Source organism: Lipotes vexillifer, unplaced genomic scaffold (assembly GCF_000442215.2).
Source record: "Lipotes vexillifer unplaced genomic scaffold, Lipotes_vexillifer_v1.1 scaffold491, whole genome shotgun sequence".
Lineage (NCBI taxonomy): Eukaryota > Metazoa > Chordata > Mammalia > Artiodactyla > Lipotidae > Lipotes > Lipotes vexillifer.
In genome coordinates this window covers 1,285,859-1,304,046 of record NW_006770548.1, presented here as the reverse complement: position 1 = coordinate 1,304,046, position 18,188 = coordinate 1,285,859, and the positions used below count along the sequence as shown (strand labels likewise).

The 18,188-nt window shown below is 58.6% G+C and overlaps 2 protein-coding genes across 2 annotated transcripts in view; both read left to right on the top strand.

Moving 5' to 3' along the window:
• LAMB2 (laminin subunit beta 2) overlaps window positions 1-6,051 on the top strand; it is a 12,003-nt gene extending 5,952 nt beyond the window's left edge. The window contains exons 17-33 of the mRNA XM_007446186.1: window positions 711-843; window positions 1,031-1,223; window positions 1,301-1,444; window positions 1,688-1,919; window positions 2,003-2,166; window positions 2,247-2,471; window positions 2,558-2,775; window positions 2,879-2,975; window positions 3,066-3,438; window positions 3,538-3,722; window positions 3,796-4,037; window positions 4,117-4,465; window positions 4,796-5,003; window positions 5,081-5,222; window positions 5,306-5,482; window positions 5,574-5,733; window positions 5,804-6,051. Coding sequence (XP_007446248.1) covers window positions 711-843; window positions 1,031-1,223; window positions 1,301-1,444; window positions 1,688-1,919; window positions 2,003-2,166; window positions 2,247-2,471; window positions 2,558-2,775; window positions 2,879-2,975; window positions 3,066-3,438; window positions 3,538-3,722; window positions 3,796-4,037; window positions 4,117-4,465; window positions 4,796-5,003; window positions 5,081-5,222; window positions 5,306-5,482; window positions 5,574-5,733; window positions 5,804-5,940 — 3,379 coding nt within the window. The 3' untranslated portion in view covers window positions 5,941-6,051. The remainder of the gene's footprint in view (window positions 1-710; window positions 844-1,030; window positions 1,224-1,300; window positions 1,445-1,687; window positions 1,920-2,002; window positions 2,167-2,246; window positions 2,472-2,557; window positions 2,776-2,878; window positions 2,976-3,065; window positions 3,439-3,537; window positions 3,723-3,795; window positions 4,038-4,116; window positions 4,466-4,795; window positions 5,004-5,080; window positions 5,223-5,305; window positions 5,483-5,573; window positions 5,734-5,803) is intronic.
• Window positions 6,052-6,337: 286 nt separating this feature from the next.
• On the top strand, window positions 6,338-17,410 carry USP19 (ubiquitin specific peptidase 19). The gene is made up of 27 exons (XM_007446185.1): window positions 6,338-6,390; window positions 7,911-8,176; window positions 8,437-8,472; window positions 8,599-8,772; window positions 8,859-8,992; window positions 9,066-9,368; window positions 9,486-9,702; window positions 9,833-9,989; window positions 10,092-10,163; window positions 10,279-10,394; window positions 10,497-10,717; window positions 10,800-10,995; window positions 11,074-11,207; window positions 11,317-11,475; window positions 11,560-11,670; window positions 12,157-12,267; window positions 12,352-12,453; window positions 13,217-13,357; window positions 13,453-13,571; window positions 13,790-13,927; window positions 14,040-14,353; window positions 14,459-14,569; window positions 14,658-14,874; window positions 14,958-15,110; window positions 15,212-15,372; window positions 15,453-15,631; window positions 17,294-17,410. Exons 2-27 carry the CDS (start codon window positions 8,047-8,049, stop codon window positions 17,408-17,410), a joined length of 4,023 nt encoding a protein of 1,340 aa, XP_007446247.1. The 5' UTR covers window positions 6,338-6,390; window positions 7,911-8,046.
• Window positions 17,411-18,188: the final 778 nt, after the last annotated feature.

Below are 18,188 nucleotides of genomic sequence, written 5' to 3'. Positions count from 1 at the left end.
GCGTCTCAGGAAGGAAGGCGCACTGACCTCACTGCAAGTTGCTGGATGCTGGAGCAGATAAGAATAGAGGAGTGGCCGCTGGGTTTGGCTAAGTGGAGGTCACTTGTGACCTTGGGACAGGCTGACTCTATGGCATGCTGGAGGGGGCAAAAGCTCCCCTGGAGTGGGAGGCTAGACAGTGGAGGCAGTGACTACAGTTAAATTTAAGGGTTTTGTTGGTCAGGAGAGCAAAGACAAAGCAGCAGCTAGGGAGAGACTCGAATCTTGAGCAAAGATTTTTTTCAGGGGGGATAAAAGAACCCTAGCATGGGTTTGCAGGCTGATGGGAATGACCTGGGGTGAGGGGAGGTGATGCAGTCTTGGTGAAGAGGAGCCGTGACTGGAGGCTGGAGGTCGAGGTTGGAGGAAGCGTAAAAAGGGCATTGAGGGAAAATTGGCAAGCATTTGTGCCAGGGAAATGCTCTGGGGTTGCAAGGCTGTATGGAGTGTTCTCAGCAAGACTGTCTGCACAGGTGATGATCCCAGTGAAGGCACATTTATGGGAATCTTCTGTAGAGATTCTCCGTCAGGCTGTCCAGCTGTTTTTGGCCTGGCCCAGCCCTAGTATCTTTCTTGGCCAATGATTTGGTTGCTGTGTGTGGGGTGGGGAGGCCCAAGATGATTGATACAGGAACCCTGGGTGACCCCATACCTGTCCTCGCCTACTTCAGGTACATGGTGTTTCCCAGACCTGTCTGCCTTGAGTCCGGCATCTCCTACAAGCTGCATCTCAAGCTGGTGCGAACAGGAGGAGGTGCCCAGCCTGAGGCCCCCTATTCTGGACCCAGCCTACTCATTGACTCGGTGAATAGTTCCCTCTTCCCACACCAACCAAGATGGCAGGGCCTGTGGGATGGGTCCTGAAGTGGTGACTGTATAGAAGGGGTCTGTGACAGAAGAGGCAGGTCTGTGGCAGTGATAAGCTTAGTGTCCTGGCAGTTCCAACATGGTCCTGGGTCTGAACTTCATTCTTCCTTGCTCATCTCTTAAGCTGGTGCTGCTGCCCCGTGTCCTGGTGCTGGAGATGTTTAGTGGGGGTGATGCGGCTTCTCTGGAGCGCCGTGCCACCTTTGAACACTACCGCTGCCATGAGGAGGGTCTGGTGCCCAGCAAGACCCTTCCCTCTGAGGCCTGCGCCCCCCTCCTCATCAGCCTGTCCACACTGGTCTACAACGGAGCCCTGCGTGAGTGCCTGTGGTTTGGCTGGTGGGGCGGAGGTGTGTGGGCTCAGCTTGACCTGCCCTGTCCCCTCTCCCCACAGCCTGTCAGTGTGACCCCCAGGGCTCACTGAGTTCTGAGTGCAACCCCCATGGTGGTCAGTGCCTGTGCAAACCTGCAGTGGTTGGGCGCCGCTGTGACCTCTGTGCCCCTGGCTACTATGGCTTTGGCCCCACAGGCTGTCAAGGTATCACCTGCCCCTTTTTCTCTCCTGTTCTCTCCACACACTGCCCCCACCTCTGCCCCGCTGCCACTACTGTTCTCCCTCCTTCCTCTGGCTCTGCTTCTTCCTTCTTCCAACTCTGCTTTGGACCCCATACTCTCAGCCCTGGTCACTTGCAGTTCTCTTCCATTCCCTGACCTTCTACCGTGACCTCACCCAAACTCCCCTCAAACCCTCTCCCTGGCTCAGCCTCTGCCTTGCCCCCAGCCTGCCAGTGCAGCCCTGAGGGGGCACTCAGCGGCCTGTGTGAAGCAACCAATGGGCAATGCCCCTGCCAAACTGGTGCATTTGGGCTTCGCTGCGACCACTGCCAGCGTGGCCAGTGGGGATTCCCTAACTGCCGGCCGTGTGTCTGCAATGGGCATGCAGACGAATGTGACCCCCACACAGGCGCTTGCCTGGGATGCCGTGACCACACAGCGGGTGAGCACTGTGAAAGGTGAGCCTGAAGCAGCTATGAGTGAGCTGGTGGGTGGGCGGGCTGCTCAGGGATGACACAGCTCTTCCTCCTTCTCCCTGAAGGTGCATTGCTGGCTTCCACGGGGACCCACGGCTGCCATATGGGGGCCAGTGCCGGCCCTGTCCCTGCCCTGAAGGCCCCGGGAGCCGGCGGCACTTTGCTACTTCTTGCCATCGGGATGGGTACTCCCAGCAGATCGTGTGCCACTGCAGGGCAGGCTACACAGGTGAGTGGGTAAGGTGCAGGCGTGGGATCAGGGTGGGGCAGCTGGGCTGAGCACTCATGCCTTCCCCCGACTGTGGGCAGGGCTGCGGTGTGAAGCTTGTGCCCCTGGGCACTTTGGGGACCCATCAAGGCCAGGCGGCCAGTGCCAACCATGCGAATGCAGTGGTAACATTGACCCCACGGACCCTGATGCCTGTGACTCCCACTCGGGGCAATGCCTGCGCTGCTTACACCACACAGAGGGGCCGCACTGTGCCCACTGCAAGCCTGGCTTCCATGGGCAGGCTGCCCGACAGAGCTGTCACCGTGAGTGTGGGTATGGAGGGGGTGGCTGAGGTGGGGCTCCCTGCTCCAGCTCTCCTTAACCAGTGTGCTCATCTTGGCTGGCATAGGCTGCACCTGCAACCTGCTGGGCACAGATCCCCAGCAGTGCCCATCCACTGACCGGTGCAACTGTGACCCAAGCAGTGGGCAGTGCCCATGCCTCCCCAATGTCCAGGGCCCTAGCTGTGACCGCTGTGCCCCCAACTTCTGGAACCTTACCAGTGGCCATGGCTGCCAGCCCTGTGCCTGCCACCCAAGCCGAGCCAGAGGCCCCACCTGCAATGAGGTATGGTACCTTCCTGTGGATCCCTGGGGAGATGGGGCCAGCTGCCTGCCTCACGTCTTGAGTGTTCAGCCTCTGACTGACCTCTGCCCTGTTCCCACTCTAGTTCACAGGACAGTGCCACTGCCGTGCTGGCTTCGGTGGGCGAACCTGTTCTGAGTGCCAGGAGCTCCACTGGGGAGACCCTGGGTTGCAGTGCCGCGGTAAGGGGGCTCGTGGGGCCAGGGTGGATGGGGGACTTCCAAGGATGCCCCACTGGCGCCCTAACTCTGTGATCTTCCCTTTTCCTGCAGCCTGTGATTGTGACCCTCGTGGGATAGACACACCTCAGTGTCACCGTTCCACAGGTCACTGCAGCTGCCGCCTGGGCATGTCTGGCGTGCGCTGTGACCAGTGTGCCCGTGGCTTCTCAGGCGTCTTTCCTGCCTGCCACCCCTGCCACGCGTGCTTCGGGGACTGGGACCGTGTGGTACAGGACCTGGCTGCTCGTACACGGCGCCTGGAGCAGTGGGCGCAGGAGCTGCAGCAGACGGGTGTGCTGGGTGCCTTTGAGAGCAGCTTCTGGCACATGCAGGAGAAGCTGGGCACTGTGCAGGGGATTGTCGGTGCCCGTAATGCCTCAGCTGCCTCCACTGCACAGCTCGTGGAGGCCACAGAGGAGTTGCGGTGCGGATGGGCCTGAGGATACATGGTGGGATGGGGCAGAGGCCCGATGCATTAGGGCTGAAGTCTCTATAAATAATATCTCCTCATCACCCCATGCAGGCGTGAAATTGGGGAGGCCACTGAGCACCTGACCCAGCTGGAAGCAGAGCTCACAGATGTGCAGGACAAGAATTTCAATGCCAACCATGCACTAAGCAGTCTAGAGCGAGACGGGCTTGCACTTAATCTCACACTGCGGCAGCTTGACCAGCATCTGGACCTGCTCAAGCATTCAAACTTCCTGGGTGAGTTGTTGGCCAACTAGGCGGGTGGATCAGGGTTGATCTTCAGCTGAGTGCCTGCCTCTGCCCGACTTAGGTGCCTATGACAGCATCCGCCATGCCCACAGACTGTCTGCAGAGGCAGAACGTCGTGCCAACATGTCAGCCCTGATGGTGCCCAGCCCTGTGAGCAACTCAGCAGGCACACGGCACCGGACAGAGGTGCTGATGGGTGCCCGAAAGAAGGACTTCAACCGCAAGCACATGGCCAACCAGCAGGCACTGGGAGAGCTCTCTGCCCGTACCCATGCCCTGAGTCTGACAGGCATAAATGAACTGGTGAGGCACAAGTGTCGGGTGGGACATATGGGTGTGGCTGTTCCTTCCCCCAGACCCTGACTTGTTCTGTGCTTGGCAGGTGTGTGGGTCCCCGGGAGATGCACCCTGTGCTACGAGCCCTTGTGGGGGTGCCGGCTGTCGGGACGAGGATGGGCAGCCCCGTTGTGGGGGCCTCAGCTGCAGTGGGGCAGCAGCCATGGCGGATCTGGCGCTGGGTCGGGCCCGCCACACACAGGCAGAACTGCAGCGGGCATTGGCAGAAGGTGGTGGCATCCTCAGCCAGGTAGCTGAGACCCGTCGGCAGGCAGGCGAGGCACAGCAGCGGGCCCAGGCAGCCCTGGACAAGGCTAATGCTTCCAGGGGACAGGTGGAACAGGCCAACCAGGAACTGCGGGAACTTATCCAGAGTGTGAAGGACTTCCTCAGCCGTGAGCCTCCCTTGTGGCCCAGGCCATGTGGTGTTTCCCCCGTGTCTGTGTTCATACTTGGGTCAGGGCCTGCACTGTACCTGTGTTTGTGACCACAGATGGGCAAGGGCTCAGGGTGTCTGGACCCTAAGCCCGTGCCCATATGTAGTCCCCAAGTCCACGACCCTGAATCTATGTCCCATGTATAGTCCCTGTCATTGTGGTTACATCCTTATGCCTATTAGCAAATCCATACCCGATGTGTGGTCCCTGAGTCCATACCCCAAGACTGTGTCCCCATGCCCGTGCTGGGGAATCTGTGTCCTTAAGCCCTTGCCTGTGTCCCCATAGAGGAGGGGGCTGATCCTGACAGCATTGAGATGGTGGCCACACGGGTGCTAGAGCTCTCCATCCCAGCGTCACCTGAGCAGATCCGGCACTTGGCGGGCGAGATTGCAGAGCGGGTCCGGAGCCTGGCAGATGTGGACACGATCCTGGCGCGTACTGTGGGAGACGTGCATCGGGCAGAGCAGCTACTGAAGGATGCACAGCGGGCACGGTCTGACCCCAACCTTGGACCCCATCCTTGACACCTAGTTCTGATACTTGCAGGTCCTGATTCCCTCTCTTCTCCAGGAGCCGGGCTGAGGGTGAGAAACAGAAGGCAGAGACAGTACAGGCAGCGCTGGAGGAGGCCCAGCGGGCACAGGGTGCTGCTCAGGGCGCCATCCAGGGGGCAGTGGTTGACACACAGGACACAGAGCAGACCCTGCACCAGGTGTGGTCTCCCTGGGACATCAGTGGGGCAAGGTTGTGAGCATGCTGCATAAACCTGTTTAACCCTAGGCCCACCCGTGGCAGGTGCAGGAGAGGATGGCAGGTACAGAGAAGGCATTGAGCGCTGCAAGTGAGCGAGCTCAGCAATTGGATGGTCTCCTGGAGGCTCTGAAATTGAAGCGAGCAGGGAATAGCCTGGCAGCCTCTAGCGCTGAAGAAACAGCGGGCAGTGCCCAGGGTCGTGCCCGGGAAGCTGAACAGGTGGGTTGAGGCAGAGCCAGTTGGAAGGGGTGGGGGTAGAGGCTGGGCCTCCACTGGGCCACCACCCTGCCCCGGACCTCTATATTTGCAGCTGCTGAAGGGCCCACTAGGTGACCAGTACCAGACAGTGAGGGCCCTGGCTGAGCGCAAGGCCCAGGGTGTGCTGGCTGCACAGGCACGGGCAGAACAACTGCGGAATGAGGCTCGCGGCTTGTTGCAGGCTGCTCAAGACAAGCTGCAGCGGCTGCAAGGTGAGGATGGGACGCCAGAGATGTGGGACTCTGGGAGAAGGACCCTTCATCTGAGACCTGTCTCTCCTAGAGCTGGAAGGCACTTATGAGGAGAACGAGCGGGCGCTGGAGGGCAAAGCGGCTCAGCTGGACGGGCTGGAGGCCAGGATGCGCAGTGTGCTTCAAGCCATCAACTTGCAGGTCCAGATCTACAACACCTGCCAGTGACCCCTACCCAAGGCCTACCCCAGTCCCCAGCCTCGCCCCGCACTTATTACTGCCTGTGCATGGAATAGTCCCCAGCCTGGCAAGGCCCCCAATAAACCAGTGTGAATCCCCCCTGTGTGACCGACTCTGATTTGGGGAGGGCCGAGTCTCTGGGCGGAACCTAGAAGCTGCCACCAGCAGGGCCCCACCGAGGCCAAAGCACCGGAGCCCCGCCTCCTCCGTTCGGCCCGCCCCGGAGCTGCTCCCGCCGGAAGTGCGTCACCAGCTCTGCGTTCAGGCACCCGCGGCCGTAACTGGAAGTGGAAACAAAACAAGCAGCTGAGGCGGTCGTGGCGGCGGCGCCGGGACGGGGGAGGGGCGCGCCGGAACCGGAACCGACCTGACGCCGGAACCGGAATCGAGAGCGGGTTGCCAGGGCCCGAAGAGGGCTGGCTGCAGCGGCCTAGCTCGGTGAGTGGGGCTGGTCGCTGCTCGCCTGTCTCGCTGGAGCGGGGAGGCCGAGACGCGGGCCTAGGGCGACCTGTTCAAGGTCACGGGCCGTACCAGTCTCCACCCCTCGAGCCCTGCGGCGTGCCGGGCCCACTGATGCAGGCGGGGCCGTTACACTAAAGCCTGTGGCCGGCCTGCCGTCTCGAAGAGGGCTGGCGGCGAGCGAGGGCGGCTTCCTGGAGGAGGTGGTGGCGGGCCCAGGGTTCGGAGGCTGGAGCTGGGTCGCAGCCCGGCCGGGGCGCTGGTCTGTGGTCAGTAACCCCGCGCGGCCCTATTTGGCCACCTTGGGTCTCTAGGCAGCCCCTTTCCCTCCTCAGCGTCCCAGGAGGAGAGGGTAGGGACGCGACCTTCAGCTGGGGCCTGGGAGCAAAGAGGTAGCAGATGTCCACCCCTCGATTCTGGACCTGTCGTCACTGAAGATCCAGACCTCCAGTCCCACATCTGACCCGTAGAAGAATCCCCCCGTCCCCCGCCAAACTTCCGCTCCCCACTCCCACACACTCACACTCGGGGGAACACAGACTAGTCACTCTCTGTCCTGCTACTGTCTCAGGCCATGCTTGAGGCTGCCAGGGGTCCTGGATCTATGGTTCGTTCATCCCCACCCTTATCTCAATTTTGAGAACTTTATTTTGGATGGAGAAACAGCCCAGAATCCACTGGTGGGTCTGTGGGAAACTGGCTAAGAGCTGATGAGGGGGTGGACGTGGGAAGGAAGGGGATAATGTCTGTTTCAGTCTCAGACTGCATGCCCACCCTGAGGCAGAGATGCTGCTGAAAGGGAAATGTGACATCTGAATACCCTTTTCACCTTAGCTTTTGCAGGCCCCTCTTTGCATAGGAGAGCAGCTGGAGAGGGGAATCTCTCCAGATGTAAGAAAACAAAAACAAAAACAAAAACCAAGCAGTGCACAGAAGCAGGTTCAGAGGAGGGTGGGAACTGGCAGGTGGCAGGTGGGGCTCCTTGACCTCAAGATGATGCCTGGGCAGTGGTAGCACCTGGGCTGGGCCTGTTTTCAGCCACAGAGCCTGGTCCTCCTGCTGTTTAATTGTCTGTCTCCTCCTTTCTTGCCTTCCTCCTACTTCTCGGGTGGTGACTAAGCAGCCAGTGAGAGTGAAGGAAAAGTGAGCAGCACCCTGCTCAGTGTGCCAGCCCTGTGGGCTGGAGCTATGGCTCCTCTCCAGATTGGAGGAGCCTCTGGTCCCAGGCCATGGCTGCCTTGACCTGACACCTCCTCAGTGAGGGTTCTCTCTTTGTGGGTCTGTATGGCAGGCATCTAGGAGGCTCAGCCAGAAGTGGTTGCTTCTACTTGCATTATTTATTCCACCTTAGGAATAGTCTGAGAGTATCCAGGGCTACATCAGGTAGTAGAGAGATATTGCTCCATAGGTTTAGAAGTGTCCCAGGTTGCTGAGCCCTGGGTGTAACCAAGGAGCAAATTTTGGGCCTTGGTAGTGATCACTTGTCCCCTTCTCGTTAGGCTGTCAGTTCCTTGCTGGAGAATTTGTCCACAAAGAGTTGCCAAGATAGCTGGGCCAGGAAGAAAGCGCCGTAGCCCTGACCCAGACACCGTTGCCGACCCCGGGGCACTCTGGCTGTCACCCAAGCGGCTCAAGATGTCTGGTGGGGCCAGCACCACAGGCCCAAGGAGAGGGCCCCCAGGACTGGAGGAGGCCACCAGTAAGAAGAAGCAGAAGGATCGAGCAAACCAGGAGAACAAGGATGGAGATCCTAGGAGAGGTGGTAGTGGCATTCCCAGAGTGCTTGTGGCCTTCCCCTCCTCCCTTCCTGTTGAGCATACAGATTGGGGACTGGGAGATGACTTTTTTGCTGTTCCTTCCATCCTGGTCTGATGCTGAGAGAAGGACCAATGGCAGGCTGGGTAGAGCCTCAGTTTTGAAGTTGGGGTACTTGGCTGAAGTCCTAAAGATGGTGTTTGGTGGGATGTTATAGTCTTGGAGGCTGCTTGTCCATCATCCTTTCCCTGTTCTTTCCTTTGTTGTCAGGGTCAGTATTCACTCAGGAGGAGCCGACCAAAGAGGGTGAGTAATGAATAAGCCTTTTGGATGATAGAGTGCTAGGGGAGAGGAGGGGGCACTGGGGATATAGCCCTTATCTAGAGCAGTTGCATTAGGGCTGGGTGTCTGGTACCTGCTTACTCCCATCAAAATTTCATGGAGACCTTCACAATCTTTTTGACACTGTCTCTGTAGAGTTGTTGCTTGATTGGAGGCAGAGTGCTGATGAGGTGTTTGTCAAGCTGCGTGTGGGAGCCCGTCCCCTGCGGCTGGAGGAGGTAGATGCTGCTTTCACAGACACAGACTGTGTGGTGCGGCTTCCAGGTATGTCCATATGCTTTGAGCCCAGCAGTATACTTGAATCCTTTGATATCCCCTACCCCAGCTCACTCCTCCCACTCTGTTGCCAGGTGGTCGGCAGTGGGGTGGTGTTTTCTATGCTGAGATAGAAAGCTCTTGCACCAAAGTGCAGGCTCGCAAAGGTGGCCTCCTGCAGCTGTCACTGCCCAAGAAGGTGCCTCTGCTCACGTGGCCCTCTCTCCTGGTAAGTTCCAGAGCAGAGTAGGGTAGGGATACTCAGTGTAGTTAACAGGGCCTGATTGCTGTATCTTTGGCAGAAGAAACCTCTTGGGACCCAGGAGTTGGCGCCAGGGCTGCGGTGCCAGGAGAATGGGCAGGAGCCGTCTCCTGTTGCCCTGGAGCCAGGCCCTGAGCCCCGCCGGGCTAAGCAGGAGGCCCGGAACCAGAAGCGGGCCCAGGGCCGTGGTGAGGTAGGCGCAGGGGCTGGCCCTGGGGCCCAAGCAGGGCCCAGTGCCAAGAGGGCCGTGCATCTCCACAGAGGGCCGGAGGGGGAAGGGTCCAGAGATGGCCCTGGACCCCGGGGTGATGCCCCCCAATTCCTGGCTGAGCCGGCCACCCAGGTGAGAGTGGGGTGCCTGCTTGGGAGTTGGGAGGTGAGGGGGAAGGGTGTGGACTGCAGTGGGGGGGCCGCCTGCCAGACCCAGGGCTGATCCTGCCCACAATCTCGCCATGAACAGGCTGAGGCTGAGGAACAGCTCCGTGTACCACCACTGAACCCCCAGACCTGCCTCCTGGGCTCAGAGGAGAATCTAGCACTTTTGACAGGAAAGAAGGCAGTAGTCCCCAGGAATGACCCAGTGTCCCCAGTCATGGCCCGGAGCAGAGACTCTGAGAAAGATGATCGTTCCAAAGAGGAGAAGGCATTGGCATTAGATGCTGCAGCCTTGGTGGATGGTAAAGGTGGGGCTGGAGGTGGGCAGGCAGAGCTCTAGTTTGGGTTGCAAGGTTGGTGGGTGGGTAGGAAGTAGAATAGGAACGGGCTGGAACCTGTGCTGGGTGGTGCTGAGATGTGGTCTCAACATAGAGCCCAAGTCCATGGTGAACCTGGCATTTGTCAAGAATGACTCATATGAGAAGGGGCCGGACTCAGTGGTGGTGCACGTGTACGTGAAGGAAATCTGCAGGGACACATCTCGAGTGCTTTTCCGCGAGCAGGACTTCACGCTTATCTTCCAGACCAGGTGGGTGGGTGGGCAGACACATAGGGCAGACAGTGTGCTTCAGGCAGGACAGTGCATCTCATGTTCTTTCTGCTGCCCTCTGCCCCTGCTCTGCCTCTACAGGGACAGAAACTTCCTGAGACTGCACCCGGGCTGTGGGCCCCACACCATCTTCCGTTGGCAGGTGAAGCTCAGGTGGGTGGTGCCCGGCCCCGCCACTGTGCAAGTCCCACCCTGGGCTCCATCCCCCTGACCTATCTAGCCCTGCATCCCCTCCACCTAAGTTTCTGAGTTTAGCCTCTTCCTGCAGGAACCTGATCGAGCCAGAGCAGTGCACCTTCTGCTTCACGGCCTCTCGCATCGACATCTGCCTCCGCAAGCGGCAGAGTCAGCGCTGGGGGGGCCTGGAGGCCCCAGCTGCACGAGGTCTGCACACGAGCTCCCTTCATTGCCCAGTCCTCATGACCCAGACCCCCACCCCGTGCCACATGCTGCTAACCACCAGCCCCACCATTCCCCCTTTTTAAGGTGCAGTGGGTGGTGCAAAGGTAGCCGTGCCGACAGGTCCAACCCCTCTGGATTCAACCCCGCCGGGAGGTACCTCCCACCCCCTGACAGGCCAGGAGGAAGCCCGAGCTGTGGAGAAGGAGAAACCCAAGGCTCGATCTGAGGACACAGGCCTAGATGGTGTGGCAGCCCGCACCCCCATGGAGCATGTAGCCCCAAAGCCAGAGCCACACCTGGCATCGGTGAGAATCCTTGGTGGGGAGGGCCGAGGATGAAGGCTGGAGAGCCCAGGGCTGCTCTCTCATGCTCCTCTTGCTCCCACAGCCCAAGCCCACATGTATGGTGCCTCCAATGCCCCATAGCCCGGTGAGTGGAGATAGCGTGGAGGAAGAGGAGGAGGAAGAGAAGAAGGTGTGTCTGCCGGGCTTCACTGGCCTTGTCAATCTAGGCAACACCTGTTTCATGAACAGCGTCATCCAGTCTCTGTCCAATACTCGGGAGCTGCGGGACTTCTTCCACGGTGAGAACGGGGGCTTAGAGCCCCGGGGATGGGGGATATCTTCCCTTGCTCACAGCTCTCCTTCGTTGCTGTCCCTAGACCGCTCCTTTGAGGCCGAGATCAACTACAACAACCCACTGGGGACTGGTGGGCGTCTGGCCATCGGCTTTGCTGTGCTGCTCCGGGCGCTGTGGAAGGGAACCCACCATGCCTTCCAGCCCTCCAAGTTGAAGGTGATCTGTGGCCACTCCTACCCTTGGCTGGAGAGGGTGGGAAGGGCCAGCCAGCTGGGTACATGGTGGGCGCTGGGGCTCCATGCTCACATCCTGCCCCTGCTTCCAGGCCATTGTGGCGAGCAAGGCCAGCCAGTTCACGGGCTATGCACAGCATGATGCCCAGGAGTTCATGGCTTTCCTGCTGGATGGGCTGCACGAGGACTTGAACCGTATTCAGAATAAGCCGTACACGGAGACCGTGGACTCAGATGGGCGACCTGATGAGGTCAGAGTTGGGGGCGGAGGTGGGCATGTCTCAGGCACGTCCCCGTCCCCAGGTCTCCTCGGTTCTCACCACTCTGCTCCTCAGGTGGTAGCTGAGGAAGCCTGGCAGCGGCACAAGATGAGGAATGACTCTTTCATCGTAGACCTATTTCAGGGACAGTACAAGTCGAAGCTGGTGTGCCCCGTGTGTGCAAAGGTGTGACGGATTCTCCTAGAAAGACACCCCAAGCTTGTCCTAGCTAGCCTGGTCAGAATGGGGTCAGAGGCATGTGCATCTTTAGGTGTTGCAGGGCAAGATTTGGGCAAAGAAGGTGAGGGGGAGGCCTTAGGCCCTGTGTGGGCTGCACAGGTCAGGCTTGGTAGGCTTCCTGATCGAGGTAAAAGTGATGTTTGGGTGATGTAAGTTGGGGTGAGGATGGGTAAGATTGGAAAGACACAAGGTGTGCAAATGAGAGGCAGATGGTTAAAGCGGCTTGGCTGAGGAAGGCCTCAACTACCAGAAACAGGGATTGTTCTCTCCTAATGGTTCTCCTGGTCCATCTAGTGTTGTCAAGCCTGAGAATTTGCTGGTTGGCTGTGAGACCCTGAGAGCCATCCAAGGGCGTGGGTTGGGCTCTCAGGGCCCAAGCATCCTGCCCCCCACTCCCTCTGTGGCCACCCAGTGGCAACTGTACATTTGCAGGTCTCCATCACTTTTGACCCGTTCCTGTACCTGCCGGTGCCCTTGCCACAGAAGCAAAAGGTTCTCCCCATCTTCTATTTTGCCCGGGAGCCCCACAGCAAACCCGTCAAGGTGAGAAGTAAGCCCGTATTGCTGGGCTTTCGCAGAGACCCTGGCCTACCTCCCACCATGGATTCTATACTCTTGTCATCACAGTTTCTGGTGAGCATCAGCAAGGAGAACTCCAGTGCAAGTGAAGTGTTGGACTCCCTGTCTCAGAGTGTCCACGTGAAGCCTGAGAACCTGCGTCTGGCTGAGGTGTGTCTGTCTTTCCAAGGCTCTTACGCGCATGGACAGATGTCTGTGTTTGCAGCACGCAGATACGTGTGTACAATCATTAGCATCTGTATGTGTACACACAAACGTGCATGTGACTGCACAGAGACAGGTGGGGTGCTATTGGTTGAGACACGGTTGAAACCAGGCATTTGGGCTATGTAACTGAGGTGTCCTCAATTCCCAGCCATCATCTGGATTTATTCCCCCTTTTGTTGTTGGCCCCCAGCTGCTCTTCCTTCTTCAGACAAGGAGCTTGAGCTGCAGGACTAGCCATCCACCAGCTATAGACGTTCTCCATCCCTTCTGCTTTTCCCTCCTGTTTTCCCAGATCTGTGTGCCGGTTTTCCCCAAAAGTTCCTAGCCTGCTGCCTGGTAGTGTCCTTTACCTCGGGGGTAGAGGTAGGGAGATGCCTCCTTGAATGTGGCCCCTTCTTAGTAACCATGGTGCAGTCTCAACAGGGCCCACTGGCTGACAGCCAGGTAGAGGCCCTTGGTGTGGAGAGCTGGTATGGTTGATAGCTGCCCCAGTCCCGGTCTTTTCATGCTCTGTGATGCACCAGGCTCCTTATTCCATTGGGCACTGAGGCTGGAGCCAGCAGAGGCATATACTTCTTTTGGGCCACAATCCCCAACCCTGCCCCCATTGACCCAAGATCAAGGTCATATCTTCATCTTGTGCTTTGGGGCAGGGCCAGGGAAAGGGCTTGTCCTCACATAGGATCTGTGTGTTCTCTGTCCCCAGGTGATTAAGAATCGCTTCCACCGTGTGTTTTTGCCCTCCCACTCACTGGACACTGTGTCACCTTCCGACACACTCCTCTGCTTCGAGCTCCTACCCCCAGAGTTGGCTAAGGAGCGGGTGGTGGTGCTAGAGGTGCAGCAGGTGAGTGGGGGCCAACCTGGTGGCACAGGGCCCTGATGGGGGAAGGGGGCGTTCCCGCCTGGCCTGGCCTCACTGAGGCAAACGACCCACCCTAGCGCCCCCAGGTGCCCAGCATCCCCATCTCCAAGTGTGCAGCCTGCCAGCGGAAGCAGCAGTCAGAGGATGAGAAGCTGAAGCGCTGTACCCGTTGCTACCGTGTGGGCTACTGCAACCAGTGAGGACTCCCGTGGTCTCCCCCCGTCCCTCCTCTCCACCTTCCACTTGCTGCCCTACCTCTTCTCCACATAAAGGCACATATATTTTAAGCCCTCTACCTGCCACCCCACTCTACCAGACCCTGGGGGAGGCAGGGCTGGCATACCCAGTTCCTTGGTCTAGCCCTAGTGTAGAGGTGGGGCTAAGGCCCTAGTCTTACCTCCTCCTTCTCTCCAGGCTCTGTCAGAAAACCCACTGGCCTGACCATAAGGGCCTCTGCCGCCCTGAGAACATTGGCTACCCCTTCCTGGTCAGTGTACCTGCCTCACGCCTCACTTATGCCCGTCTTGCTCAGCTGCTAGAGGGATATGCCCGGTAAGTGCCCAGTGGTTGGATTAAGGTGGGGTAGGTGGGGGGTGGGGGTGGAGTGCAGAGGTGCCAGACACGTTGGTCTGGATTCTTACTTGCTTTTGCTGCCTGTTACCAGGTACTCTGTGAGTGTGTTCCAGCCACCCTTCCAGCCTGGCCGCATGGCCTTGGAGTCCCAGGGCCCTGGCTGCAACACACTGCTGTCCACTAGCTCCCTGGAGGCTGGGGACAATGACAGGGACCCTGTTCAGCCACCGGAGCTCCAGATGGTGACCCCTGTGGCTGAGGGGGACACAGGGGTCCCCCGGGCCTGGGCATCCCCTGATCGGGGCCCTGTGCCCAGCACCAGTGGAGTTGCTTCTGAGATGCTGGCCAGTGGGCCCATTGAAGTTGGCTCCTTGCCTCCTGGTGAGAGGGTGTCCCGGCCTGAAGGTAAAAGTCTGGTGAAAGGCTCTGGAGCTGAGGTAGGGGAGGTTGGAGGAAGCTTGTTTAGGCTCTGGTAGACAGGAAAGCTCTGATTATCATGTTCTTTCACAGCTGCTGTGCCCGGGTACCAACACCCAAGTGAAGCCATGAATTCCCACACACCCCAGTTCTTTATCTATAGAATTGATGCATCCAGCCGAGAGCAGCGGCTAGAGGACAAAGGTGTCTGAGGCCGTGGGAGGGACCCCTGGCGTGGGTTGGGCTGGCTGCTCTCCACAGCTGCATGATTCCCTTCCCTGCCCGTTTTCAGGAGACACCCCACTAGAGCTGGGTGATGACTGCAGCCTGGCTCTAGTCTGGCGGAACAATGAGCGCCTGCAGGAGTTTGTGTTGGTAGCCTCCAAGGAGCTGGAATGTGCTGAGGATCCAGGCTCTGCTGGTGAGGCTGCCCGTGCTGGCCACTTCACTCTGGACCAGTGTCTGAACCTCTTTACGCGGCCTGAGGTGCTGGCACCTGAGGAGGCTTGGTGAGGACAGGGCAGCAGGCAGGTAGTGGGGAAGAGTAGAGTGGAGGTCTCTTGGTCTTGACTCCGCCTCTGTCCCCTGTCAGGTACTGCCCGCAGTGCAAACAACACCGCGAGGCCTCCAAGCAGCTGTTGTTGTGGCGCCTGCCGAATGTGCTTATCGTGCAGCTCAAGCGCTTCTCCTTTCGCAGTTTCATCTGGCGTGACAAGATCAATGACTTGGTGGAGTTCCCTGTTCGGTGAGCAGTAGGCTCTTGTGACTGTAGTCAGGGCATGGGGGCCAAGGTCGGCATCCAGGGCACCTGTTGACTGTCTCACCTCTCGCTGGCTGGTACCACAGGAACCTGGACCTGAGCAAGTTCTGTATCGGTCAGAAAGAGGAGCAGCTGCCCAGCTATGACCTGTACGCTGTCATTAACCACTATGGAGGCATGATCGGTGGCCACTACACTGCCTGTGCGCGCCTGCCCAATGATCGCAGCAGCCAGCGCAGCGACGTGGGTGAGGGCACACACAGCCAGAGGCTAGATGGTAGGGTTGTTGGTGCAGGGTATGTTCACACTCTTCCCACCTTGCCATAGGCTGGCGCTTGTTTGATGACAGCACGGTGACAACGGTAGACGAGAGCCAGGTCGTGACGCGTTATGCCTATGTACTCTTCTACCGCCGGCGGAACTCTCCTGTGGAGAGGCCCCCCCGGACAGGTCACTCTGAACACCACCCAGACCTAGGCCCTGCAGCTGAGTCTGCTGCCAGCCAGGTGAGGCACGGGGAGGCTGCTCAGGCTAGTGGGGCCCAACTCACAGATGGTTGGGGGTAGGGCACAGCTTCCTCTCCTACAGCCCTAGGCCCCTGGAACCTTTGGATTTTTAAGAGTCACAGACAGGGTTCCCTTACATCAAAGCCTTAGCCAGAGCGATTTCCAGGCTGCAGGAACACTTACAGAGGTACACACACAGCAACACGCTGCCATTGGTGTGTGCATAGGCTACGGGCCAAGTAGCTGCTCCAAATTTCACTGGGTACAGTGGTGTGAACAGACTGTACCTGACACCTCCGAACTTTCCCTCTGCACGCTCCCCACATGCTAGCCCACAGACCCTCACTTGTGATCGTCCCTGTGTTCTGATGTGCACTCAGGACAGGGCCTATCCAGCAGGCCATAGCCAATGTGGCCGTCACCCTCTCTGAGGTGAGCTTTTGTCCCCACTGTGCCTTCAGGATCTTCTGTCTCTCTTACTGACATGGGATGCCATAGGCCTGGTTGGTGGGCACATCCGAAACTCTTTTCTGGACTTGTCTCCTTGCTGTCCTCTCCTCCCTTGAGCCCGCTATGCTCAGACTCACGACAGTGATCAGGATCTGGATGTAGGTGGGAGGGAGCCAGGAGATGACTCTGGGGTTGGCAGCTGTGTCCTCCATGAGCCAGTCTCCTCTGTGGGAAGCCTGGGCTAAAAAACTGACCAGCTAACCCTCACCCCCACCCCCACCCAACCCCTGTGGGGAAGTTGCATTTCGATAGGGGAGCTTCTTGAGGCCAAAATGCCATCAAGATTCACCCACTGTGGTGCTCTCCATCTAGACAACCCTGCGAATGGCCCACTTGGCTCCTGCCTGTCCACCTCTCTGCCACTTGACCTGGGATGTAGGGGGTTAGCGCCAGTTACGTTGGGCGGGACTGTCATGGCCAGGGGTCTTGGGGACACTGGGTCCCCCTACCCCCTCACCCCCACCCTGGGTGCTGATGGCCGTTTCCGCACGCCGTAGGCTTCCCGGATTTGGCAGGAGCTGGAGGCCGAGGAGGAGCCGGTACCCGAGGGGGCTGCGCCCCTGGGTCCCTGGGGGCCCCAGGACTGGGTGGGCCCCCCGCCACATGGCCCTACCACACCAGACGAGGGCTGTCTCCGATACTTTGTTCTGGGCACCGTGGCAGCTTTGATGGCCCTCATGCTCAACGTGTTCTATTCTCTGGTATCCCAGAGTCCCTGGAGATGAGCTCGCCTGCAGGCAGCTGCTGTGAGCTGGCCTACCTACCTGCCCACCAGGCCGTGCCTGCCGCTGTGGTGGGGACCAACTCTGGGCTTGGGCCTTAGTGTGTGCATCTGAGGGGAGAGGGTGGGGACTGTGGCTCCTGCAGGGGCAGAGCATCTTAGGGTGGGTATCCCGTCCAGCTGTCTGTCCGTTTGTCCTGCTGCTCCTACCCTTGGCCTGGGGCTTAGCCCTGCCCAAGCAGCTTCCTGTATTTAAAGTGTTAATAAAGTGAGACTGTTCAGGCTGATCTCGTCTCTCTGTCTCAGTGCCGCTGCTGTCTGCGCCTGCCTTGGGGCCCTCCCTTGGGTGCCAGGGCTCCAAGCCAGCACCCCCGGGATGCCAGGCGGCATATTGGGCAGCCCCCAACCCCTGTCCTCATATTCTGTTGCAGGGACTAGGCCCTGGCCAGGCCCCCGACGTGGCCCCCACGCGGACAGCCCCTGAACGCTTCGCCCCCCCTGTGGACCGCCCAGCCCCCACCTACAGCAACATGGAGGAGGTCGATTAGCAGGTCCCTGGCTGGTGGGGGGACTGGGTTTGGGGGATTCCCCCACAGAGGGCCAGCTCTTTGATGCTTCTCCTTCTCTAACCTAAAGGACACTGGCTTCATCAATGGGGAGTTGGGGCGGGTATGATTTGAGGGTGGAAACCTCACTGGTTGGGACCTCTTGTCAACTTGATCCCCCCAGCCAGTGGGCCTTGGCTTCTCCAGTTACGCCCAGTGCTGTGTGATTTGATTCTCAGTTGTACCTTCCATTTTTTCTGACTCGCATTATAAACATTATAATTTTATTCTAAAAATTGTAATTTTTTTTTTTTTGCATTTTGGAAGTGGTTGCTGCTGTTTAAATATATTTTAAAAATAAATGACAAATAAGCAGACTTAGTCACTGTAATACATCAGGTGCTGTGACTACCTCCCCTTCCCAACGTGTGTGTGTGTGTGTGTGTGTGTGTGTGTGTGTGTGTGTGTGTGTGTGTGTGTGTGTGTGTGTGTGTGTGTGTGTGTGTGTGTGTGTGTGTGTGTGTGTGTGTGTGTGTGTCTGTCTGTCTGTCTGTCTGTCTCAGTGTGTTAAAGACCCTGGAAGTGCTCTGGTCTGAGGAGAGATGATGAGGTTCAGGCTCTTTGAGTCGTGAAGCCCCCACTGCCATCAACTCTTTGGGGCCTGACCCCTGCCCTTTGATCCCACTGGTTCTGGGTCCCACGTGGAGGCAGCTATGGTTGGTAACATTGCTGGTACCTCACACCCAAGGAGTGGAGTGTACCCCATGAAGCTCCAGAAGCT